The following is a 27,764-nucleotide window of genomic DNA, read 5'->3' as shown; positions in this document are numbered from 1 at the left end:
TTATGCACTATTGCACAAAATAGCATCCGGTATTTATATATATATATTTATAAGCCGTTTAATAATATAAATCGTAGACAGGTTGCTAGAATTCGACATCCAAACAAAAATATAACCATTGATTTACCATAATGATATCATAATGGCTAGAAATGTGAAATAATCATTGCAGATAATGGTAATATTCGTAATGATATTTATAAAATTATATATTTATATATTATCGAGTTGAGAACTAGTCCTGGGCTGGTATTTGTTTTGTCGACATTCAGGCTCACCCCTTTTGGAGTTTATGCAATTCACTCAGTGTGTGTTTGTAACATTGGTTTACCTTCTTCGACTGGTAAGATATGAACATCGGTAATATACTGTTGCCTAAATTGATGTATTTACCAGTTGCTATTCCACTGACAAATACAAGTCGAATAATGAACTGTTATAACCTGTCGCACGCATATGCCTGTCAGGGGTGGATCCAGCCATTTAAAAAAGGGGGTCCTAACCCAGGACAAAAAAGAGGAAGTTTCCAACTACAACATGTCCCCATTCAAATGCATTGATCGTAAAAAAAAAGGGGGGGTTCCAACCCCCGGACCCCCACCCTCCTGGATCCGCCACTGCCTGATCAAAAGAAGGAACCTTATCTGTTGTTATCTCAAGTCGTATTTTAAAGGTTTCCGTTCTCATTGGAATGAGGTGCAGGTGATAGATCTTTGATAGTCTTGGTTGTAAGTATCCAAAACTTTTCTAGACCCGGAAGATTTAGTATTTCACATCATGGAAATAAACTCATCATAGATACCAGGATTAAATTTTGTATATATGCCAGACGCGCATTTCGTCTACAAAAGGCTCATCATTGACGCTCGAATCCAAACAAGGCCAAATAAACTACGACGTTGAAGAGCATTGAGAACCAAAATTCCTAAAAGTTTTGTCAAATTTAGCTAAGGTAATCTATTGCTGAGTTAGAAAAGCCTTGGTATTTCAAAAATTCAAAATTCTGTTAACAGTTAATTTGTAAATATAAGCATATCAATGATAATTCATGTTGGTTTGTTAAATGTTGAACTCTAGATGTTTTACTGACATGTACCGACGCTATATTTCCTTATTCTCATATTTGACATTTTTAAATCTGCTTACATTGTCCGAGCTGACATTCGAATGAACAACTTACAAAAAGTTCGCTGGTTGCCTTATAATCAATGTATTCTGTTCTGAAATAAAAATTCCTTCGATAAAAATTTATATAAGTTTTTATTGTCGGACAAAGAAAACAAGAGGTGGAAGAAACAAAGGGGATATTCGAAACACAAAGGTCGAGACAATGATATGGCAAAAATGGAAAGATGATTAATAGACAAACAATTTCACAAAAAACTACAGAGCAACACGAACCCAACCAAAAAAACCCGGAAGGGTCAGCTGACATATCTCCACTAGGGACACAGTAATCGTCTCTCTTGAGCATACTTTTCATGAATAATTTAAAACAAAGTAACTGCGTGTTGAACAATCTGACTTACTTGACATAAAAATGACGTATTTATCGACGATCACATCATCGGTATATTATCGAAAAAAAACATTATAATGAAAGAAATAAACCAACTAACATATCAAAATCATACTTCCACGCCAAAGCAACATCCACCCCAACTTAAACCCATCCCACCCAACCCAATCTTTACAAAATAAAAAAAACAGATATTAATATTTAAGAATAAAACACTCAACGAAGATTAACAAAGGCTAAAATAGCTCATTCTAATTGTACGGTCTTTCCTTATATAAACAAAGCTGTAATCTAAAAGAGGGGCGAAAGATACCAGAGGGACAGTCAAATTCATAGATCAAAAATAAACTGACAACGCCATGGCTAAAAATATTCCAATAAAGAACATGGGGCAGGGCGCACGTGATTGAATAAAAATTGTAACGTAACTTGTATCTTTGACAACATCGCAGATCAAAATGGATGTTTGTGTTGGTGTTCCACGTTCGGAAATTTAAAAAAATAAAATAATTTTACAGTAAGTTTAATTGTACTTCATTTTTTAATCGTGAAACGGTTTTAACACTGTTTTGGCTTGATCAACTCAAAATGGCTGCCTTCTGAACACGTTTCATAGGTTCGCTTCTAATTGTAAAATTTATACACTCCTCAATTAGAATCGAGATAATTCAATCATACCATGTTCTATGAAAGAGGATGAAAGATACCAAAGGGACAGTCAAACTCATAAATTGAAAATAAACTGACAACGCCATGGCTAAAAATGAAAAAGACAAACAGACAAACAATAGTACACATGACACAACATAGAAAACTAAAGAAAAAACAACACGAACCCCACCAAAAACTAGGGGTGATTTCAGGTGCTTCGGAAGGGTAAGCAGATCCTGCTCCACATCTGGCACCCGTCGTGTTGCGGTCCGGTAAATAGTCTAATTCGGTAGGTCACATTCATGAAAGGGAATGGGATTGTAGTTACGACGTAAGGAACATATCTAATATCATTTGTGACCCGGTTATTTCATAACGGTCAACCAACTCGTGATAGCGTCCGTAAAATTTACGAAGGGATGATTTCAGCTTCACCATTTGGAACTCTTGGTTTAATAGTTTCCTTGTGAGCAGCAACCCTCTATCAAGAAAATCATGATAGGAAATGCAAGCACGGGAATATCGTATCAATTGAGAGATATATACCCCGTATGCAGGTGCTGCTGGAATGTTGCTACTTAGAAATGGAAAGTTCACAATTGGAAAGCTGAAATCATCTATTTTGTAGTAAAGTTTTGTTTTCAACCGACCCTCATTGTCAATTTCTAGATGAAAGTCAAGATATGAGGCCGACTTTACTGTATCTTTAGTATCCTGTATCTCTAGTTCGATGGGATAGATGACAGTTGGTATCCATTCGTTTGATGTGGTTGAGCTTTTGATTTTGGCATTTGATTAGGGAGTTCAGTATTTTTGTGATTTTACTTTTTTCTTTACCCATTTATACAAGAGTAGGTATCATATGTGTCAACATTTTTACACCTCGCTTATATTATGCTTATTACTTAGAGCATGGTATGAAATAATTATCAAATAGTTATCAAAGGTACCAGAATTATAATTTAGTATGCCAGATGTGCCAAATGATACACAGTATTGACACTTCTTACAGCTAAATATTTTTGATTACAGACACACTAAGTCTCAATTAGAATAGTATTTTCTGATTTACATGGGATTTTAAAAAAGGACCATGATACAAATTGTATCGATCCAATAATTATTGGATAACAGCACACTAACATAAACATCGCATGTTTAAGTTCAAGAGAAGAGTCTGTCCCTTTCAGCTGACTATATCCATATATGTCTAATATAGCTGCTACGAACATTGGAGACAAGGAAATCGCCGGTCTTGCTATCAATGAACTGGTTCCAAATACCATGGAAGATAAAGGTCTTCTGAAACATAAAGGTAAGTATTTAACATAAGCAAATTGGAAGATAAAGCAAACGTGGGCAAAGAAATGAACACACACAAATAAGTCAGTTCAAGGTTCGTAAAGGGTAATCAATAATAACCATGCACTAATATTAGTAAGCTAGACATATCAAAAGTTATGTTGCAGAGCTTTGAATATTTTTGTTCAAATTTCTAAAATGTAAAGACTCGGCACGACTTAGATTGACATACTGTATAGATGCCTGTTTATTGTTCAATCTGTTTGTTTTTGTTGCTGTCTCCTTCACGTATATCCCTTTTATTGTATGTATTTCGTATCTGTGTGTATTACAGAAAAAGGTCTTCACTTGTGCAACCAACACCAATCGACTCATTCAATGTTTTTTTTTAATTTACTATATTCATCGTTGTTTTGTTTTTTTAAATATCTGGGAAAGTGAGGTTCTCAATGCAGTAGCTGATTAAAGGAACATAAGATATCAAATTCATTTCCACCAAATCGACACAAACTCCGTAATTTAATTGATGACATAAAAATATTTATCAAAATTACAACATTTTGCATGAATTACATAAGAAATAATAACAATGCATGAAATCGACTAGATAAAATATTAACGTTTTGTCTAAATTGTCCCTCGAGATTACCTACACTACTGATTGTCCTGTGACCAGGTATGAACCAGGTATGAACATAAATATGATTTTTTTTTGCAGACAGACAAGCAAGTATAAAAGTATAACTAATATATTTTTGAAAAAAGCAAAATAAAAATCAAATGGATACAAGAACGAGATAATCGTCAGTACATCTTGTATAATTGGTAGGAACTTGAATTATGTATTAGGAAAAATAATAAAAATAATAGTAACAAGGGTGACCAAATACTAATTTTGAGTATTTGATGAGTATTTTGTGCCAATCTGAAATCCAGATTGACTGTCTTCAATGGATATCGTGAAATTCAAGTTCGGCATGTTAGAAAACATGAATCAAACCAAGCTATTATTATCCGCATCAATTTATGTCCACACTTGTAAAAATAGTAAAAATATCAAAAGTTCTTTATATTATGATATGTATTGCTAAACGGTTGTGTTCTCCTATGTTTTATCTTGCTGTTAGGTGTGTTTGGCGCAAATCTATAGAGTGAAGTATTTAAATACATTATTACATATTTTATGTCTGTCTTGTTTTTGGATTCTTTTCCTTCTTTTTCAATCTTCTGTTGTACCAATGTTTGACTAGTTCGGTTCTTTCTTTTCTTTACTTTTGAATTTTGTTTTGTTTTGTTATAGTCGTACATAGGTACTATTTTTCTATGAAGAAGAATTAATTTAAGTAGTGATAACTTTTGTCATAATATATTATGTATTTTAAATTAAAATACATATTGATACAGAAAAACTTGAAATACTTACCCTCGTTTATATTTAGTTTTGTTGATATCAGCTAGATCTGCTTGTGCCATACCAAAGAAAGCGTAAACAACACTTATCGCACAGCTAAAAGAAAAATAAATATGTAGCAAATAATATTCATATCTCGGAGTCTTTCAAACCCCTATGATCATATTGGACACTTTATGTTTAATGTTTTTGAAATATTTCTACTGTTTTTATAGGTTAATATTTGTGAGTTCCTTTATTACACGGGTGTCATTCGGTTTATCGAGAGAAATGATCGTGAAAGAATATTTAACGGCGGTCAAGTATTGAGAGACGATCGTGAAAGTTCTGGTAACGGATCGTGAAAGACATTTAATGTACATTCTAGTTCAGAATCTTTGAAAAAATCACTTAATTTTCAAAACACGGAACAAATCCGAACAAAAAAATATGTCTGTCAAAATGGTTTAACTTCCTCAACATTTCTGTGAAAGAAGATAAAGAAAATATGAAGTACTTTTTGAAAAAACACAAAAGGCGCAATGCGTGTCTATGAAATTAATTACAAATAACACGCTTTTTGTACCTATAATGGTCATATTTCAGAATATCATGATATATTTGAAATTTAATCTTTGGTGCATCTGATAGTACAGTAAAATTAAAGTATGTTCTTCCATTAAAAGCGTTAATTTGTTTATTAAAACCTTGAATTTGTTGAATTTCCATCAAACTTGATCGTGAAAAATCAGGCAATGTATTATTTCGATCGTGAAAGAAAATGCGTGACCATACTTAATACTAGTAATCAGAAATCAGTATTTCTTTTACCATTTGATAAATCTGCAAGTGGTTGAAGCCTGTAACTATTTTGATAAGGATGAACATTAAAGCTATTATCTTTTTTTCTATTCAACACTTTACCTCGAAAGTTAAAAAAACAACAACTAATAACGTGTCTAAATAAGTGAGAACGATTCAGCTCTGTGAATCGGTCTAGTGCACTTCAGGCAGACCGACTCTAGTTAGCCAATAATACGGATATGCAACGTTTAAACCAAAATGTTATCTATCAAACAAAAAATCATAGCAAAAACAGCACATTTCATGTGTAATTTGGGATTGAACGATAACCAACGTTTTGTGCAACAGAACTTTTTAAGTTCTCTATAAACAACGCAGATAACGATTGATTTAACTATATAGGACATACTATAGAATACCAAAGCGCAAATGCTGTAATGTCTTGTTTGCTTTACTTATGATAGTATATTTGTTGAACTTGCTTTTCTTATGATAGTATATTTGTTGAACTTGCTTTACTTATGATAGTATATTTGTTGAACGTCTATAATATCAAGGGTTTTACTAGAAGTGTCAAATGCGCTTAAGATTGTCATAAACAAGGTCAAGGTCAGATGAATCATGCCATACAGATCTCTACAAATATCCCGTACACCAAATAAATGTGTTCCGATCCTTACAGTGCCTTAGAAACTGACACATGTAAAGGTTATGCTTGGCCAATTAATTCGGAACATAAGGTCAAAAGTATATGAACCCTGACCGACAGCCAGACATAGACATCTTACTATCATTCAATAAATCAAACACAATTGAAGCCATCATGGTCATATATGAAACATGCAGACATTCATGTACACCATACACGAAACACCTTGTCGCTATAGCATACAGGTATATATTCAAAAGGCCAAACAACATAAAACAAACATTGCCGAATGATGCATGATATTGAGTTCAATGTTAGTCGAAACCTTGCACAAGTCGAAAATGTACACCTTACAATCATAACAACAGACAGTTATCCTAAAGCTTAACGAATCCTGGATTGTTTTTTTCGTTTTGTCACCCATTGTCTTTTCTTATTGCCGTAGTTGTTATTTCTTTTTCTTTTCATTTTCTATATTAATACTTGGAAATGCTTAAACCTATTGAGGATGTTGACCTATCTAGCCTTTCTCAATACCAATAACAAATATCAATTGTCATATAATTGAAGAATAATTTGAACGTCTTCGTAGCATCAGATCTTTCACGATCATTTTCACGATCTTCAAAAATGCGGTACGTGATCTTTCACGATCCAAAAAATCAATTTTGTGTAAATAGTTCTTTATTTACCAAGTTTCAGATTATATTTATACAAAATAACTATGAGAACCGTTTAATTAATTCAAATACAATACCCTTAATCTGATAAAATTAGTTTATCTAGTCGAATTTGTGAAAAAATCGTGTTTGTTTACATTTTTTATGTCATTGAAATGTCGAGAAGCAATCTGCCTTTTGTCGTTTTGTAATAACTATGTACTTTTGAATCTGGATATTCTGACATACTGATCATAATGTTGAACCATTTTGACAGACAGTTATATTTTGTCGTAAATGTGTCTGTGTAATTAATTAAATTAGAATATTTACTGACCTTGCATATGTCTTCTCGATTAAATGTCTTTCACGATCCGTTACCAGAACTTTCACGATCGTCTCTCAATACTTGACCGCCGTTGGATATTCTTTCACGATCATTTCTCTCGATAAACCGAATGACACCCGTGTATTATACTTTAAATGGTCTATTTGTTGTTCGTTTTTTTTTTATTTAGATGAAAATGTCTAGACGTAACAAATAAAAGGATGAATAAACTTCTTACACTATATAAATATGTTTACCTATCAAGCATCAGGAATATGATTAGGCACCAAGTATGCTCTTGTCCAATATATAGCATAATAAATCCTGCTAGTACCATGGATCCATAGACTGATTGTACCACTTTGTAGTAAGAGTATCTCGTCGCAAACGACGCTCCAAATACCACACATATCTAAGAGAATTATGTAATGTGGGTAAATTTATATTTCGTGCAAAAAAATTACGACCTAAGATGATGTAATATGTTTCGCACATTACCTTCTGCTATTTATGTATACTTTGTGTAGTTTATATGTTGTATGCCTATAGGTGTTATGACTTTGGTAAATAAAGATAACAAAAATAAAAAACGATACCACGCTCGTTTCATATACTTTGAAGACTCTTCAGTGGTGCTCAAATAATAACCACATATGGAGCAGGATCTGCTTACCCTTCCGGATCACTTGAGATCACCCCCAGCTTTTGGTGGGGTTCTAGTTGCTTAGTCTTTAGTTTTCTATGTTGTGTCTTGTGTACTATTATTTGTCTGTTTGTCTTTTTATTTTTAGCCATGAAGTTTTCAGTTTATTTTCTATCTATGAGTTTGACGTTCCCTCTGGTATCTTTCGTCCCTCTTTCATAAAACAGTAAGAAGGTCATATTAATAAACGCATCATAGAATTACATATACTGTCATATAGCTTCTTGAACATGTATGATCATTCATTGAATACTTGTCATTTTATTCATAATATTACATTTACTTGTCTCAATTACAAATGTCAAAATCACACAGATTGTCGCCGACACATCAAACCCTCACTATTCAACTTACTGCAGATATTAAAGGGATTCCACCATAAAAAATCTTTCTGGCATCTTTCGGAAACACATCATCTGGAATTAAGTGATCACAAACTATGGCGATGAAATTATTTACAAAATATTTATGAAAAACGTGAAAGAAGAAGGTGACAGCAAAAGCAATAAAGTTAGCATCTGATAAATACTGGCAAACTTGGGTGCAATAAGATTCATTTCCTTCTGAAATATTTTCACTTATTTCATTACCTTGATCTACATGTATGTCTGAATTAGTCCTTTTAATTGTATTCGGGTCATAAGGACTAGAAATATTAATTCCTGCGTAAAGAAATAATAAACCGGAACAAACTGCTATCAGTAATGTCGTTAATTGAAAGGTTTTAAAGTTGCTAAGACTGTCCGATGTAAACTCTAGTAATAAAACCGTTGGCGTGCCTAATATACACGCAGTATGGTAATATTTCGTCAGTAGTATTCTGTCCTCTGTTTTGTCAGAAAGTTCCACAAACAATGCAGACATAGTAAGTGACATAAATGTACATACTGTGTCCCAAGAAACGAGACTTACAATTAGATGTAGTCCTACAACCCATGAATTATCTCCCCATGGTAACCATGGTATAATGAATGTTGTTACTAATATAGGCCCACAATATAAAATACTTTCTCGTCTTGTTTTTGTAATTCTCAATCTTTTGCTATCTAGAATATAACCAAATAAAGGATCGTTTATGACATTCCATGTTAGGTATACTAGTTGTGCCATCTGAAACCAATATGCCTCGATGTGATATAGATTCATGAACACTTTGACATAATAGAAACTGTAGGCAGTGCTAACCATCCGAAATGCGATTCCAGAAGCACAATAGGCTATGAGTCTATGCTTGTTGACTGTCATTTGTGAACCTAAAAGAAAATCAGTAAAATTATCCATCTTTATAATCTTTTTTTTTTTTTAAATGCCAAGTTAGATATGTATTGGCCTTCTATCATCTTGATTTATTTTATTGATTTTTCTAAATAGATGTAATGTAGCATGTTCTTTGTTTATACTAGTAATCATCACTCTCATTTCTCGTTTTTAAAACAGTACACTCTAAATAGATTTCCAGCACATTATCTAAACAAATGATTTAAGGTTTGAACGTTTTAACGATAAAAAAATAAAGATAGGGTCACAATAAAACGTCGAAATATTCGTAACGTCATCGCGTTGCAGTCCGTAAAACGTTGATTTTTTCACGTTTTTCACCACAAAAAAAGTTAACAATTTGATCACTAGACAAAAAACGAAGTCGGTGACCATATGAGAAAAATGCATGAAATATTACCAACCAAAAAACCTGATTCCTGCATAATATGCAAGTCAATAAGAAAAAGTTAGATCTGATTTATAAATTAGAATTCATCAATAACTATCTCGATTTATATTTTGTTTTATCTTGTCATATATATGACAGCTGCATGAAAATAAAGAGATGTAGGCATGTGTAAAAGAGACACATACTGTATAAAGATCAATAACATACTATATCAAGGCCAAGAACAAACTATATAATGTTCAACAACATACATCATCAATATTAGAACTAATGTTTCAACTCAATCTATATATGTCACAGTGGATTTGTATAATTAGAGATATGCAGAATCACTGATTTTTCAAGGATTTTGCAACAAACCAATGACAAAAGTAAAATCACAAAGATACTCAACTCCGACGGAAATTGAAAACGGAAAGTTCATAATCAAAACGGCAATATTAAAAGCTCAAACACATCGAACGAATGGACAACAACTGTCATATTCCTGACTTGGACAGACATTTTTTTCTGTAGAAAATGGTGGATTAAACTTGGTTTTATAGCTAGATAAACCTCTCACTTGTATGACAGTCGCATAAAATTCCATAATATTGATAACGATATGTGAACAAACATTGTAGGTTAAAATGTAAAAAAAGGGGTACAGCAGACAACATTGTGTCAGTATCTTAATCACTATAAAAACAAAAAAAATATGTAAACAAACATTTACCATGGCACAATAACACAATGACGGGATGTATAAGTACAGAGCAACGTCATATGAAACAACGAAACACAAAAAGGCATATAGACCATAGCATATTAGCAACTAGGTGCTCCGCAGGGCGCAGCTTTATACGACCCCAGTGGTTGAACCCTGAACAGTTGGGGCAAATTTGGTCACAATATTCAATCTTGATACTGTCTTAATTTGAATTGTGATCAATTTTTGACATAATATAGGTTTTTGTCACCAAATTAATGTGATCAAAGATCTAACAAATCTATTGCACAATACTGTGCTATTGAAGATTTCTTCTTGAAACTTTTCAAAATTAGAAATTTGAAATTTTTTGAAAAAAAAGGAATCCCTTTAAAAAATGGTAAACAAAACATCCCCCCAATGTTTTGAAACCCCCCTTGGAGCAATAACCCTTAAACTCAATTCCATGCTTTCCTTTGTAGTATTGAACCTTGTAGTACAATTTCGGAGAGATCCATACACTTAAACACAAGTTATTGTCATGATTGTTTGGAAACTAGAAACATGCTTCTTTTTTGCCCTTTTTTGGCCCCTAATTCCAGCCTCCCCTTTGTTATATGGTACATTGTGGTACAATTTCAGAGAGATCCATACAATTACACACAAGTTATTGTCTGGAAACTAGAAAAATGCTTGTTTTGACCCCTTTTTGGCCCTTTTAAAATTCCTAAACTTTGACCCCATAACCCCTTAAATGATTCCAAACCTTCTACTTGTTGCTTTAAATATTGCAGTATAATGTCAGAGCAATTGAAATACTTGTACACAAGTTATTATCCTGAAACTAGAAAAATGCTTGTTTTGGGCCCCTTTTTCCTAAACGGTTGGGACCATCACCCCCAAAATCGATCCCAAACCTTTCTTTTGTGGTATTGAACCTTCTGAAAAAAATTTATAAAGATCTAATCACTCAAACTAAAGTTATTATCCGGAAACCAATGTGTCTTCGGACGACGACGACGCAGACGACGACATCATACCATTATGCGATCCCAATTTTTTGTTGGGGTCGTATAAAAATGAAAGACAAGAATACAGAAATTATCATAGAACAATAACACAATGCGGGATGTATAAGAACAGAGCCACGTCAAATGTAAAAAAAAAGTAACACAAAAAGGCATATAGACAAAGAATATTAGCAAAATTAAAAGACAAAATGCAAATATTATGATAGAACAATAACACAATAACGGGATGTAGAAGTACAGAAAATGACCAGTGATTTTACATAATCATTGATCATTTTAAGAATAATTTCCTTAAAATGATTTCATAGATTATCAATAATACACATTTAAGGATTCTTCGTTTAATAAAAAAATAAGTCAAATACAAACAAATAAATCATATGTATTACAAAATATATCCTTTTCTGGTTTAAGTGGTAAGTTTTCATACCTTGCCCATTCATCAAATTTCATTTAAGTGAGCAGTATTTTCTTGTGATATTTTATTTAACTGTGAAGAATCACATTAACTGATAATGTGTCAAAATCATTCTCAACATTAAGGTTTCCTCCATCATACAAAGATAGCATTATCCAGATTTTGCAACATTTGATTTTCGATCCTGTTCATATTTGATTTTTGGTTTGGGATTCCAACTGTTTTAATTTGAAGGTCATTGAAAGGTCTTATATAGAGGAAACGTGCGTCTGGCGTGCTAAATCCTAAACCTGGTATATTTGATGAGTTGTTGGCTACGTATAGTAATGCCTGTACCAAGTCATGATTATGATAATTCTTTTCCATTCGTTTGGTGCATTGAGGCTTTTTATTTTGCCAATTGATAAAAGATTTTCTGATTTTAATTTTCCTTTGAGTTCGGTATTTTTGGATACTTTCTTCATAAAAGATCATAAAAGAACTGAAAAGAATAATGTCTGGTTTCGAAACATGAAATTTTGTTCAGATAATAAACAAAGATTTAAACACGCGTTTATTTTTTTCCATTGTATAATGGACGTTTTGATTTTCCCTTGGAGGTTGGTATTTATTTTATTTTACTTTTTTACAGAGACATGCAGTGAGATCTTCTTCATATGTAAGTCTTTTTCTTGCAACTGACGCTGATATCAAACTCACAACACGACACATTGTCTAATTTGATTCGATTTAACCAAAGTTTCTGGTAATTGATACGATATGACGGGGCATGGTTTATCTAACAGTGTTAAAAAGTTAACTGCAAAACTACCCCAGTGTGGTTATCATCATGATCATGATCGGTCTTATTAGAGATCAATATGGCAATTTATGTTTGATAAAAAATAAATTTGTGTCGAATCCCCAAACCTTGAAGCCCGAGCGTCTGTATGTTCCATATTATCAAGCCCGAGTTATAGATCATCACAATTGGCTTATAGTTACAAATATCTAAAAAAATAATAATTTAAAAATGAGCGTTTAAACATAAATCAAATCAAAACGGATCCATCCCGCCATGTAGAAGTAAGTTAAGTTACTCTGAAAGTAAGTGTAGAAGTAAGTTACACTGAAAGTAAGTGTAGAAGTAAGTTACACTGAAAGTAAGTGTAGAAGTAAGTTACACTGAAAGCACTATTTCAAAATTGTGTTTAAATGAATCAATTTGTATAACCACTTTGAAATCAATCAATCTATGTTTTTGTATTTGATGTGATTTCTGTTCCGTTATAACCTCCCTAATGTACGAATATACATCTTATGTGTTAAATAAACTATAGAATAGATGTGTTCTGTCCATACTGTTGAAGACCATACGCGGTGAACTATAATTGTTTAACTCATCGTCAGTGTGTCTTTTGTGGGTGGTTGTCTTGTTGGTAATCAAAGCACATCTTATTGTTATATTTCTTATGAGTCATTTATAATATAACATAGGCGGATCCAGGGGGGGGGCGGGCGCCCCCCCCCCCCCCTTTCGTGGGAAAATTTTGGTTGATTATATGTACGAATCACATAAAGTTTAACTTAAGGGCGAAGAGATGAGTATGCGAGTTAGTTTGCACCATGTATCTATCTTTTATTCATAAAATCATATGGTCGCTAACAATCGATTCTCTACAAATAAAGAATAATTTCACATAAGTAAAAGTACACAAATTATAATAAGATACATGTTTAAGTATTCACATTAAACTAAACAAACAATAAAAACCATTTCATTCATGTATCATAAGTTCTCTCGTAAGTTAAATTACGTTTAAAATAATAATTAAAAGTTACGCATATTTCTAATAAATAGTATACAATGTTTTCTCTCTTTAAATAAGTTTTGATGTAATAAAAAGATAGTATACATAAAAAGTTTCTTACCAACTATAATCTGTCTAATAAAAAACAATGTGCATCCGTATGTAATCAAATAAAGTCTAGACGACGAAGCGCACGTCAAAGGCGTAACGTCACAAAACAGAAACGGGAAAATGTGTTGTTCAAAATAGCGCAACGTTACATTAGCGCTTTCATAAATAAATAGTAAAAACTGAGTTTCGTATTCTTACAAAAATAAATGAATACGTTAGTTAAACAATTAATTAATAATAAACTTATATTTCAAATTTGAATATTTCAAATCTTACACTCCCCACAATGAAATTACCAAATAATTTCTTAATACAGTTTGAAAAATGTAATACAATTTTGTCACCAATAAAAAATAGTTCTATTTAGAACACTCGAGTAAGCATAGTTTATTTATAGGTCTCAAAATATGTGACTGACTAGTTTTGACCACGCAGCTACGGATGTGACCATCACGGCTCCTTGTGACCTCGACTATTCTACCTAAAGGCCATTGTCCTCTCTGTATACGTTCATCAGCAACTAAAACAATATCGTCTATTTCAACATCTCGTTCTTCCCTCTGCCATTTTCTTCTTTGCTGTAGGGTTGGTAAGTATTCCCTCAACCAACGTTTCCAGAATTCATTCGCTAGGTGTTGTATTTGTTTCCACCAACGTTTTGCATATATATCCATTTTGTCAAACACACCTTGTGGTGTTGACGTGTTGCTCTTCACCAATAATAGCATATTTGGCGTTAAAACTGGTAAATCACGACAATCGTCACTTATTGCTGTTATCGGTCTATCATTCATAATACGCTCAGTTTCGGCCATAAATGTCAGTAATTGTTCATCGCTAAGTAGTTGTTGATTGATCAGTGCTTTAAAAATGTTCCTTGTTGAACGAATCATTCGTTCCCATGCACCACCGCGGTGACTTGCATATGGTGGATTAAATGTCCAAATAATGTCCTTGTGTAGCATATAATTTGATATAGTTGCTTTATTCCATTGTTCAATGTTTTTTCGAAGTTCGATTTCACCGCCAACGAAATTTGTTCCATTATCACTGTAGACCTTTTCGGGAATGCCTCGTCTACTTGTAAAGCGTTGAAAGGCTGAAATAAAAGAATCCGTATTTAAACTGTGGGCTATTTCTATATGAACCGCTCTTGTTGTAAGGCACGTAAAGAGGCATCCATATCTCTTAACAACTGACCGTCCAAGTTTAACGTTTAATGGACCAAAATAGTCAACTCCGACAAAGGTAAAAGGAGGTTTGTCTGCAGTCATCTGTTCCTCGAGTAGGGGTGCCATCTGCTGTTTACAAAACGGACCATGTTGTCGTTTGCATGGTACGCAACGATCGATAACTGTCTTCACAGCACTGGATCCTTTCAATATCCAATATTTTTCACGAGAAGCTGCAAGCACCTGTTGTTTTCCCACGTGTCCCGTGGTTTCGTGATAATAACGGATTATAAGCGTAGTTACGTGATGTTTGTTTGGCAGTATCACGGGACAAGTGCTTAAGTCATAATTTAGGCGACCTTTTGATCGGATAAGTTCATTAACCAAAACAGGATTGAGAGAAGCAATACGGCTTCCTTTTTTTCACGGGCTTTGCTTTCTTCAAGTTTGTTATTTCATCTGAAAAATAACTCATTTGGACATGTGCTAATATTTCATCGGTTGCCTCCCTAAGTTCTGTTACATTAAGATTACCATTGTTACACGGCAAATGATGTCCAAGGTAACGATTTCTGCAATAAATCTTAAATCTCCTAAACCATGCAATAGCTCGTCTGAGTTTTATCCAGTCGGAGAAGTATCCTAACAAATTGTCGATGGCATTAGTGGTTGTAGCATGTACAGCTATTTCCTTCTTGATTTCCGTATCAGTCTCAGATATCCCTAGTTCTTCGTCCAGTACGTTCCTTGGCCAGTGCTCAGAGTTTTTATGAAGAAACTTTGGACCGTTCAACCAAATATCAAGATTTTTCCTATCGCAGGCGTCAATGCCTCTTGACGCTATATCAGCAGGGTTTTGTTTGGAGTCAACGTGACGCCACTGATCTAGTGATGTTGTATTTTGTATAACGCTCAATCTATTTGCTACGAATGTTTTAAATCGTCGTGACGTATTTTTTATGTACCCTAACACAATCGTTGAATCTGTCCAGAAAGTAACCTTATTTATCTTTAATTCGAGTTCATCCGACAAAATTTCATACAAACGACAAGCAGTAACAGCTCCTGATAATTCCAGTCTTGGTATTGAAACCTGTTTTATTGGTGCTAAGCGAGCTTTTCCCATCATAAGAGAGCACGTAGTTCTGTCATTTTCATCAACGACCCTGAGGTATGCACACGCGCCATATCCAAGTTCTGAACCGTCACTAAATATGTGCAATTGTACATTTTTAACATGTTGAACATCTCGTGGTAGGAAACAACGGTTTACGGACAAATTTTCTAAACATGGCAAGTTCTTCACCCAACGTTTCCATTTATCATGGTACTCTTGTGGAATTTGTTCATCCCACCCAAACTTCTCTTTGCATAAGTGCTGTACAATAGCTTTTGCTCTAAGTGTAACTGGAGAAACCAGTCCAAGAGGGTCAAATATGGAGCTAACGATTGGTGTATACCACGCCTTGTCAGAGGTTTGTCTGATAGTTTTACTTTAAATTTGATTTTGTCTTCATTCACATCCCAAATAACGCCTAAGGCTTTGTCACTTGGCAACATATCACTAGGTCCAAGACTGACTACAGATGAAGCGCGTTCTGATTCTGGTATTGCATTCAAAACATTTCTTCTGTTACTGAGCCATTTTGTAAGTCGGAAACCACCCATTTTCATCATTGATTGCAGGTCTGTAGCAAGTTTAATAGCTTGTTGCTCTGATGGTACAGATTTCAGGCAGTCGTCGACGTAGAAATTTCTTTCTACAGTTAGCGCAACTTCTTGGTCAAATAAATGTGCATAATCTCTTGCCGTACGTTTAAGTGCATATGCAGTACAACTTGGCGACGATGTAGCCCCAAACAAGTGAACGTTCATACAATAAATTTTAGGTTTCTGATCTAAATTCCCGTTAGGCCACCATAAAAACCGCAACGCATCACAGTCGTCTTCTCGAACACGTACCTGATGAAACATGGCTTCAATATCGGCAGCTAGAGCTACTTTGTCTTGTCTGAACCTGATAATTACACCTACTAAACTATTCATTAAATCGGGCCCCTGTAGGAGTTGGCTGTTAAGTGAAATTCCTTGATACTTCGATGCGCAGTCAAATACTACACGAACTTTTCCAGGTTTATTTTCATTTGTTATTGGGTGATGAGGTAAATACCAAACACGTTTTGATTTAGACTCAATATTAGTCACCTCCTTGGCATATCCCTTTTCTATGTAATCATTGACAGTTGTCGTATACATTTTATGTAACGTCTCATTACTTGACAATTTGCGTTTCAATTGTTGTAAGCGGGCATGTGCAAGAACCATGTTATTAGGTAGCGTGGTCTCTCTATCGCGCCAAGGTAGTCCGAGCTTGAAATGGCCATCTTCCTGCGTTATAGATGATTCCATCATTTTCATAGCCTCTTTATCCTCTATAGACAAGCCATTCTTGTCTTCTCGTGCTCTATCATCAAAATCAGAGGTCCACATCCGTTCTAATTGTCGCTGCAACAAAACATCCCTTGCCTCCTCAAAATGTACATTTATAACGTTTGACGCATGCGTATCTTCAATAGGACCACGGGCTCCCCGAATAGCCCATCCGAGGCGTGAGCGAATTGCATATGGTTGGTTTTCGTTACCGGACCTTACTTCTAACGGAATGTGAGCGTTAGGTGAATCTGTACCAATTAACAACATGACCTCGGTTAAATCAGTAGAGGGTATCTGTATATCGGCCAAATACGGCAATTTTCTTATATCTACATTTTCTGCGGCAGATCGAGCAGAAATTGGAAGCTTCTTAACTGACCAGACCTTTTTTAACGACACGTTATCATTTCCGTCAATAGCTTTTACTTGTAAGTCAACTTCTTGACCGTGAATTGTACTACCAGAAGAGCTAACAGTAGACATCTCGAAAGTGACCGGCTTGCTGGCTATATTTAATTTCTGAAGTAATCGTTCATCACATAAAGTTTTATCTGCTCCGTCATCTAGCAAGGCAAATGTTCAATTCTTTGTACAATTTAGTAAGCTGCGCTAAATTCGTACTACGAGTCCGTTTTACATCACCGAAGTCCAGACAGTCTTCATTCCGTCTATCGGTAGCCATTTTTTAACCAAATAGTAAAAAATCGGCACAATTTTAGAATCTCCTCCAGAACTTAATAATTGTCTCCAGAGTTGAGAATTGTACGAATCACATAAAGTTTAACTTAAGGGCGAAGAGATGAGTATGCGAGTTAGTTTGCACCATGTATCTATCTTTTATTCATAAAATCATATGGTCGCTAACAATCGATTCTCTACAAATAAAGAATAATTTCACATAAGTAAAAGTACACAAATTATAATAAGATACATGTTTAAGTATTCACATTAAACTAAACAAACAATAAAAACCATTTCATTCATGTATCATAAGTTCTCTCGTAAGTTAAATTACGTTTAAAATAATAATTAAAAGTTACGCATATTTCTAATAAATAGTATACAATGTTTTCTCTCTTTAAATAAGTTTTGATGTAATAAAAAGATAGTATACATAAAAAGTTTCTTACCAACTATAATCTGTCTAATAAAAAACAATGTGCATCCGTATGTAATCAAATAAAGTCTAGACGACGAAGCGCACGTCAAAGGCGTAACGTCACAAAACAGAAACGGGAAAATGTGTTGTTCAAAATAGCGCAACGTTACATTAGCGCTTTCATAAATAAATAGTAAAAACTGAGTTTCGTATTCTTACAAAAATAAATGAATACGTTAGTTAAACAATTAATTAATAATAAACTTATATTTCAAATTTGAATATTTCAAATCTTACATTATATAAGGAATCATTGAAGCATGACTGGAGCGCCCCCCCCCCCCCCCCCCTTTTAGGTCAGTCAGCGGGCCCCCCTTAGGATAAGTTCTGGATCCGCCACTGTATAACTACCTACCATTGTCACTTTTTTACACTCATTATAAGCACCAGTAATAATGATGAATATGCTTTTCTTACTATTAAAAGACAATGGCTTTAGCAATTTTTAGTAATGTTATATCGTTTGTAAATTTCTAATTCAAACAACTTTAAATCTAGAAACTATTGTGAGGTTTATATTAATGCGAATAATGTGACTTGGTGACGTTACCGCAATGATAAGAACTCGCATTGTGATATCTGATGCATGTTTATGAAATCACAATAATTACTCTAGCATTTTTGTCCATTCTTCAAATATTGTAATAACAAACACACCACTGAAACACACACAATAATTTCTGACTTTAAAGTAAATTTTAAGCATGATATCTTTGTCAGGTGTTTACAAGTACAACCACCAATCGATGTGATAGACAACGTCCTAGGGGCTGTCATTTGCGGTCAACACTGTAAACAAATAGCATTGGTGCAATCATTTCTGGTTAAACATACTGTTCATAAAATGTCAATATTTTTCTCAACATTAAGGTTTGCTTCCCCATTACAAAAATATCCGTAGCTAGAATTTGCAACACTTGAAGTTCAATGCTCATCATTTTTTGATTTTTTTGGGGGTTATTATTTCAACTGTTTTAATATGAAGGCGACTGAAGAGCCTTATGTAGTAGACACGGGCGTCTGACGGGCGTCTGACGGGCGTCCTAACCCAGAATAAAGGGGGGGGTCAATCTACATGTTCCCATTCAAATGCATTGATCGTCCAAAAAAAGGGGGTTCCGAAACCCCCCCCCCCCCTTCCCCAGGATCCGCCACTGAAAACCTGTTATCTTTGAAAAAGTTTTTCTTCTTCCCTCAGTGTATATATGTGTGCAACTCAGAAGGGTCACAAGTTTACTGTTGCGTGGCTTTTTTTATACATTTAAGTGACAAATGAAGAAAGAAATTCTACAAACCTATATAGTTGAAAGATCAGGCATGAATACTTCCACACTAAATGTTATTTTGACATCATATTATTTTAATAAAATTGTTACCTTAGCCGCATATCCGTGTAAATACAAAATACAAGTGCATTGGCTTTGTATCCTGGTTTATTGGATATATACACATTAAACATCAATTTCATGTTACGGTGTGTATCGTTACAGATGAATAAACTAACTTTAAATTAATAAATGAAAAATGAACCAATTTATTAACCATGTCGTCGTTCCCTCTTTTAAATGATTATTTCAAGGCCACAGTGATGATATCCGTCCACTATCATCTCAACCATAGGATTTTCTAATCCGACACGTCTTTTTTATACTTCACAAACCTGGTATCGATTTATTACTATTTTCTTTTTCGTATGTTTTGGACAGTTTATTAGTCTTTAATAGTGCAGTTTACTTGAGACAATTTCTTCCACTTTCCTAGTCAAACTTATTATCGAAACTTAATTTAAGAAATTATCGCTTCCCAAAATATAAAACAACACGTTTAATAATTTATTGCGTCCGAAGCGCTTTTCTGGAGTTACCTTCATCAGGAACGCTCAAAGCCAAACATTTGAAATCTGAAGATGTATAAGTACCGAAAAAGTATCTTTTAATGTGCCCAAGGAAGATGTTGATTTTACAAAGATCAATAACTTTTGAAAAGAATGAAAATAAAGAAAAGAAATATGACAAATATTTATAAGACATTTATTTGTACTGTTTTCTGTTTGATATCAAAGAAAGACCAGGCAATGAGTTGCACTATCCCTATAGCTATTGGATACAGACATATAAGCAGGAACATGGCATGTTTCAATTCATGTGAAGCTTCTACTGTGTTGTTTTTTAATTCACTATATCCGTAATGATTTAATATTGAGACAGTAACCATTGGTGACAATGACAAGGCTGGTTTTGACAACAATGCACTTATTCCAAATACAGTGGACGATATAGGTTGTCTGAAAAATATGAAAAAAACAGATAATAATGGATTTTTGACGACTTAATACATGTTTCATGGGAAATGCACGCGATTTTGTATATTCTATCATCGGGGGAAGTGTGTTTACAAATTCTTTGAGTACTGTGCAAATTTTAATATACTATTAAGGATTATACTTACCAACAAGAAGAATTACTCTTTTAACGTCACAGGAATAAAAAAAAAACCAATATCTTTGGGTAGTTATACTACCTTCAACAATAAGTCTGTACTTAACATCACTTGATGAAATATTGAAATCGTTCCAAAAGGAGTAAACAGGAGAGACTATCAAATATTTTGAAAAAAAATCACCAAAATATATGAGCTGACAAAAAATGAAGACGCAGACTAAATTGACGAATAGAAACAGTTGTAGTTTTCAACAAAATGTTAGACGATTATTGCTGTAGTAATTATCTAAATTGAACATAAACTATTTTAAAATAATATGCTATATCTTCACCAAATCTCCAAATATTTAAAAAAAAAACAAAAAAAAAAACATAACATGATTAGACAAAACACAATTGACGAGGTGTATGACTTTGGGACATGCACATAAGGGGTTAAACATGTTTTTGAGCACTCAACACACCCCAAACCTGGCAGAGTGGTATAACAGCATAACACAAGAAGAAACTGTAATAAAATGATCCACAGGGCGCAGCTTGATACGACCGCAGAGGTCGAACCCTGAATAGTTGGGGCAAGTATGGACACAACATTCAAGCTTGATACTGCTATGAATTTGGATTGTGATTAAATAGTTGACACAGAATAGGTTTCTGACACAGAATGAATGTGGTCTAAGAACTTGAAAAATTTAAATTGAACATTTACCTTTTATAGTCCAATATCCAGAATCTAAATACATGGTTAGATTCAGCATATTTTAAAAAAAAGCCCATAGAATTCAATTTTTTATGAAATCAAATAAATTTCAATGTTGGACCCTTTAGACCTCAATGTGGACCAATTTGATAAAGGGGCCAAAATATCAAAAATCTAAATACATGTTAAGATTCGGCATATCACAGAACCCCATATACAAATGTATTCAATATTTGTTAAAATCAAACAAAGTTTAATTGTGGACCCCGATTTGGACCAATTTGAAAACTTGGCCCATAATCAAAAATCAAAGTACATGTTCAGATTCAGCATATCAAAGAATCCCAAGAATTTTTTTTTTTGTTAAAATCAAACTAAGTTTAATTTTGGACCCTTTGGACCTTAATGTAGACTAATTTTAAAATAGGACCAAACATTTAAATCTAAATACACGGTAAGATTCGGCATATCAAAGAATCTCAATAATTCAATTTTTGATGAAATCAAACAAAGGTTAATTTCGTACCCATTTGGTCCCTAATTCCTTAACTGTCGGGACCAAAACTCCGAAAATCAATCCCAACCTTCCTTTTGTGGTCATAAACCTTGAGTTTAAATTTCATAGATTTATATTTACTTATACTAAAGTTTTTGTGCGAAAACCAAATGTCTTCGGTCGTCGACGACGACGACGTGATACCAATTAAGATAGCAAAAAAAATTGTTTGCGGTCGTATAAAAATCAGTTGCAGATAGCTGAAATCAATAGATTTAATAGTATGAAGCAACAAAATCAGCTCACATAAAAGCAATAGATACAAAGCACCAAACTAAGAGTACTCGCTATAACCGAAAACTAGTTTAAAGCCAATTACAACTAGTAAATAAATCATCTTTTCAATAGTATAGAACAACTTTGAGTAAAATTTACCAGATCAAATCTAAAATGAGGTTAAATTGTTTAAAGAACAAAGTTGTTAATTTATGTGTCATTTTGGTCTCTTGTGAAGAGTTGTCTCATTGGCAATCATACCTCACCTTCTTTTTTATATATAAAAACGAGATATAACTAGACACGACCGAAGAGGTTCTTGACTTTGGAGGGCAACAATATCATACGAGTGGTTTACACTATTGTTTGTTATCACAAGCCTCCCGCTTTTAATCTTAATCAATCGAATAACACAACATCCAAGTTTGTCAATATAACCGAAACTATATTAAACTGTCATACAAGTGGGAGGTTTAGCTAGCTATAAACCCTAAAAAAAATAATCGACCATTTCCATCGGATAATGTCTGTATCAAGTTAGGAATAAGACTTCCCTTGGTTGATAACGTTTGATTTTGTTACTATTCATAGACTTCCCCCTATTTAAATTTACATTGGAGCTCGGTCTTTTTGATTATTTTTTTTAAGTGGATTGTTAAGATAATATAACACAAGAAATTGATCATAAGATTTCACTATCGTTATAAACTTACAATGAAAACATTATCCCAATCACATAATGCCAGATGCCACCAGCAATAAATAAAAATATCCTTTATGTTACACTTACTTCCTATTGTATTTGCTTTTGTTATCATCTGCAATATCAGCTAGAGGCATGTTGAATAGGGAAAATGTAGCTCCTGATGCACAGCTAAAAATTAACATAAATCATCTCAAAAATACATTCAAGCGGTAACATGAAATATCCAAGTCTACAATTTATTTTACCCCAAAAAAAGTCGAGTAAGCACATTGGGTATATAAGAATAGAAGACGACTGTTTCATTATCTGCTAAATAAATAAGTCAAAGCCTTAGGATTGCAGCTTAGTTTTTGCAATGGTTGGTATAGTTTGATTGCGGCCCAGGTGTTCCCGGGACTTTCTGAAGACTTCTCATATAGTGTTAGGTTAACCTTTGTTGATCGTAACAAAAAATCTTTCTCCGATTCGTTACTGCTGGTCTCCTTTGGATCGATGGCTTATTTGAGGATAATGCTTATTACATATGCGCAATTTTCTTTAAATATCAGCTTAGCCTATAAGTATAAGTAATCTACTGCGAATACAATTATTTTTTTCCAAGAAAAACCCGACATAAAAGGATTTTGCACATTCGAAAAAAAAAGCCGTTTCGATTTTGTGCTCTGAACTTTCTAATATTTTGGCTACACTTAGTTTGATCTTAGGCGCACCTGATGGAGGTTATAACAGAAACATGCGTCATGACTCGGAATCTCGGATAAGCCATGATATTATATGTATCCTTCATAACACTCTCAATGTTTGTTGTGTCCTATCAAATGTCTTCTGCAATATACTCATTTATTAAATATTCCATAAAAGTATAAAAAGAAATGAAACAAAATTATAGCATACTTATCAGCTAACAGGAATACCATCAGACACCAGGGATGATCTTGTCCTATATGCAGCATTACAACTCCAGCAAAAACGATATAAACAAATGCAGACCTGATCACATAATAGTAGGAATATCTGGAGACAAATGTTGTTACTAGGATTATAACCAGCTGGAAAAAAAGTCACATTTGAAATACAGTTCCTTAATTCTTAATGGTAAAACACTGATTGATTTATTGATTGATTCGTTGATTTAGATTTATTCTTTCGTTCTTTATGAAAAATAATTGAAAAAATTCTGAGCAGTTAAGCAATATATATGTTGTGTACAAGATGTAAGTTTGTACAAATTATAATTTGTACAGGGTTTTTGTACAAGTTATAAGTTTTTTGACACAGAACTTTTTGCACCAGCTGATAAAAGTTTATCTTCTAAAATTTATCAGCTAAATGCTTAAATTCAAATCTATATACTTCAACCTAACTTTTAATGCTTTTTTTCGTTGTCCTAAAACTGTAAATTAGAACACCTGAATGGTTTAAATTCTATTTTTATTTTTCTCATGATACACAATGCATATCCATAAAAAGTCGTTTAGTGCTCTTTAAATGTTTTTGTATCAATGTTCAATATAAGACTGCATCATGAAGTCACAGAAATATAACAGAAATATGCAAAACAAAAGACTGTGTGCTTGCATCATCCATTTGTGTTCTGCGGTTCATAAACACTTACAACTTGTACAATACAAATTATAATTTGTACAACATTACAATTTGTACACAACATATACATACTGAACTATGCACGTATAGTTTTGTCAATTAAATTATAAAAACCTTACCCAATATTATCATATCATAAATTCATTTCCCGTAACATTAAGGAATATACAAATTTAAAACCTACAGTTGACATTAATGAAATTCCACCATAAAACAACTTTCGAACACTTAGTGGCACGTCATCTTCTGAGATCAACTGGTCACAAACAATTGCAATGAAGCTATTTAGAAACGTTTTGTGGAATGCATGACAAAAATTTGATACGATGAATGCTATGAAATTCCTGTCATAAAACAGCTGACATACTTGATTTGTGTACGGTTCCTTTTTACCATTTACACGCGAGTTCTTTGAAAGTTCGTATTTTTCTAATTTCTTAACATCATATTCCGTATGAGCATTAAGTCCTGAGTAGTAAAATAAACTACAAGCACACACTGCAACACACACGGACGTTATCTGGAAGGCTTTAAAATTGTGTAAACTGTCGGAGGTAAATTCTAATAACATAACGCTTGGACCACCAAGTATACTAGCCATTTGTGCATATCGAGTTAACTTTATTCTATCTTCGGTATCCCGAGAAATCTCGGTGAATAATGAAGATACAGCTAATCCTATGAATGTAAACATTGTATCCCAAAGAAAAAAAGTTATAATCAAATGTAGACCAACAAGCCATGAACTGTCTCCCCATGGAAACCAAGGCACGATAAATGAGAAGGCAAACAGAGGACCACAATACAGTATGCTTTCCCGCCTTGTTCTTGAGATTTTAAGCTTTGATCCATCTTGTATGTAAGCAAATAACGGGTTACTGACAGACGTCCAGATCATATGAAAGGTTTGAGCGATCTGGAACCAAGTTTCTTCAATGTGATAGTGGTTTATAAAAACTTTGACATAATAAAAGTTGAATGCAGATGCAATCATGTGAAAAGCTACACCAGCTGCACAATAAGCCAATATCTCCTGCTTTCTTAAAACCATGATCCATAGTCTACGTAGATACTGTGTGTTTCAAAGTTCTATTTTTTTTCACAGTAGTCTGAAAATTAAAAAAAAAATGTTTTAAATTTTAAACAATGATTGTGCTTTGATGCCTTTCAAAAATTTTGTTAAACGATTGTTTTATAATTCAGCTCATGGAGACGTCAGCAGGCAAAGACTTTCTTCACAAAAGTTTGATGCTACATGTATACGCGAAAACGTACTATCTGAACGAAGATTCTAATGATTTTAAACTCGAGCGAATAAAATTACTATTAGTAGCTTAATATCACCTTCATAATGAACAATTGTCCAAATTTGTCTTACCTCGATACTCATAAGGCAAACCGGCAAGAAAGTTCAGATGATATTGCAGACATTACAATAACAGATACACATTTGGTGTACACTTTTACCAACGCGTATAAAAAAAGTAAAAATACGATGGTATAATGAGGGTATAATGCAGTGGTAATGAATCAGAGCTAGTCGAATTCAGGAAGACGGAATTATGGCTCCGAATGGGTCATGTTTCGTTAGTTTATTGACCTGACTTTGCCTGGATAGTGCCGATACCAATCTGTTTACAAACGCCGCGGGGAAACATGTGACTGTCAGCAGTATTATATTCTTCACATTGAAAAGATAAGTATTTGATAACAAACGTGAAAAGCAAAACTCGGCGAAGATGAATAAACTACGTTACATCGAAGTTATTAACTTTAATATTGGTCATTTAAAGATTTAACAACTTGTAGTAGTACAGATATCAAATTAAGCAATAAAACCATCAAAAATGAAATGTAAACCTAGTCTTCATACTTTTCCATATGGGAACATAAGGCATACTCGACTTCAAATGTTTCATTCTTTTACCGTTTTTGGAGATAAGCATCCCGCCACACGCATGTTTTCGATAGTGAATTTTTAGCATTTAACAACAATTAACTGCAATAAGATGCTTTGTACATAAATATTTAGAATATATCATCCTATCATACTTCTAGTACATTATCAAAAGCTTCTGACAAAGGTTCTTTAAAACTATCACACTCTTAGGCAATTATATATCCAATGATAACTAAATCGCTGTAAAAAGTTTCCAATTCCCACAAATTTCAAAGTTTTATAGGTGCGCAGCCCAATGAATTTTCAACTAGTGTAGTCTTAATCCGTCACCTGTATATCATATATTTCCATATCCAATAAAGCCTCTATATTCCAGTTTGCCATCAAGTGTAATAGTATGGGTATATAAGGCTTGTACTTGACTAACATTAAGATTAGTATATGTTAGTACATGTAGGTGTCAACTTCTATAGCTAATTCGTAAATGACGTAAATTAGATCTTAGGGATTAGGGAGCTACCATTTGATTTTTAGGGGGGGGGGGGGCTAGGATGAAAAATTTTGTCCTGCATTTTTTTTAGTTGTAATCTCTGTCCTGCCTTTTTATTTTTCACTCTATTCGGTCCTGCCTTTTTTTTTATTAGTTTATCCTGACTTTTTTTACCTAAATTGTCATCCTGCCTTTTTTTTTTGCAAAGTGTCTCATCCTGCCTATTTTTTTACTCAAAACTCCTGTCCTGCCTATTTTTTTCACATTTCATCCTAGCCCCCCCCCCCTAAAAATCAAATGGTAGCTCCCTTACAGCAGAAATAGGCCACGAATGCAACAGTCATTAATCAGCAGTCTGCTTTGTGGTATTTTGCTAAAGAAGAAAGAAGCAGGGCGAACAAGCCTGGGGCGAACTAACCAAAAACCAATATCAAGTTTTTTCATTCGCTGGGTGGAAGTTCTAAATGTGGAAGCACATATGTTGGTTTATGAGCAATAGTTAAAAACTAATATAAATAAGATACTTACAATAAAGTTACTATGTGTATTAGCAAACGATAACTTCAGTCCACTAGATGCTTACTGTTAAGTTTATTAATCGATCTATCCTTTCGATTCAGTCAATATTTATGTAACAAAATAAAAAATACGGAAAATTTGACCGGAAGCTTGTA

The 27,764-nt window shown here is 33.6% G+C and overlaps 5 protein-coding genes across 6 annotated transcripts; all 5 read right to left on the bottom strand.

Moving 5' to 3' along the window:
* Positions 1-2,029: 2,029 nt before the first annotated feature.
* Positions 2,030-20,269, bottom strand: LOC139488068 (transmembrane protein 180-like). Of its 2 annotated transcripts, none has more exons than XM_071273409.1 (5): positions 19,772-20,269; positions 8,360-9,258; positions 7,560-7,714; positions 4,896-4,979; positions 2,030-3,472 (listed from the first exon to the last, which is right to left on the bottom strand). In XM_071273409.1, exons 2-5 carry the CDS (start codon positions 9,248-9,250, stop codon positions 3,208-3,210), a joined length of 1,395 nt encoding a protein of 464 aa, XP_071129510.1. In that variant the 5' UTR covers positions 9,251-9,258; positions 19,772-20,269; the 3' UTR covers positions 2,030-3,207. The 2 variants fall into 2 exon arrangements, with proteins under 2 accessions (XP_071129510.1, XP_071129511.1); XM_071273410.1 differs by having other exon boundaries at positions 19,853-20,269.
* On the bottom strand, positions 13,409-18,707 carry LOC139488066 (uncharacterized). Its single transcript, XM_071273406.1, has 2 exons — positions 18,448-18,707; positions 13,409-18,192 (listed from the first exon to the last, which is right to left on the bottom strand). Exon 2 carries the CDS (start codon positions 17,798-17,800, stop codon positions 16,187-16,189), a length of 1,614 nt encoding a protein of 537 aa, XP_071129507.1. The 5' UTR covers positions 17,801-18,192; positions 18,448-18,707; the 3' UTR covers positions 13,409-16,186.
* On the bottom strand, positions 14,072-15,010 carry LOC139489906 (uncharacterized). Its single transcript, XM_071276752.1, has one exon. It carries the CDS (start codon positions 15,008-15,010, stop codon positions 14,072-14,074), a length of 939 nt encoding a protein of 312 aa, XP_071132853.1.
* Positions 15,264-16,010, bottom strand: LOC139489905 (uncharacterized). The gene has a single exon (XM_071276751.1). The coding sequence runs from the start codon at positions 16,008-16,010 to the stop codon at positions 15,264-15,266; it is 747 nt and encodes a 248-aa protein (XP_071132852.1).
* A 221-nt stretch (positions 20,270-20,490) lies between the features above and the next one.
* On the bottom strand, positions 20,491-27,763 carry LOC139488069 (transmembrane protein 180-like). Its single transcript, XM_071273411.1, has 5 exons — positions 27,619-27,763; positions 24,885-25,809; positions 23,990-24,144; positions 23,180-23,263; positions 20,491-20,760 (listed from the first exon to the last, which is right to left on the bottom strand). Exons 2-5 carry the CDS (start codon positions 25,749-25,751, stop codon positions 20,496-20,498), a joined length of 1,371 nt encoding a protein of 456 aa, XP_071129512.1. The 5' UTR covers positions 25,752-25,809; positions 27,619-27,763; the 3' UTR covers positions 20,491-20,495.
* Between the last annotated feature and the right edge of the window lies 1 nt (position 27,764).

The sequence above is a fragment of the Mytilus edulis genome, chromosome 9 (genome assembly GCF_963676685.1).
Source record: "Mytilus edulis chromosome 9, xbMytEdul2.2, whole genome shotgun sequence".
Lineage (NCBI taxonomy): Eukaryota > Metazoa > Mollusca > Bivalvia > Mytilida > Mytilidae > Mytilus > Mytilus edulis.
This window is presented reverse-complemented; position numbering and strand designations above follow the sequence as displayed.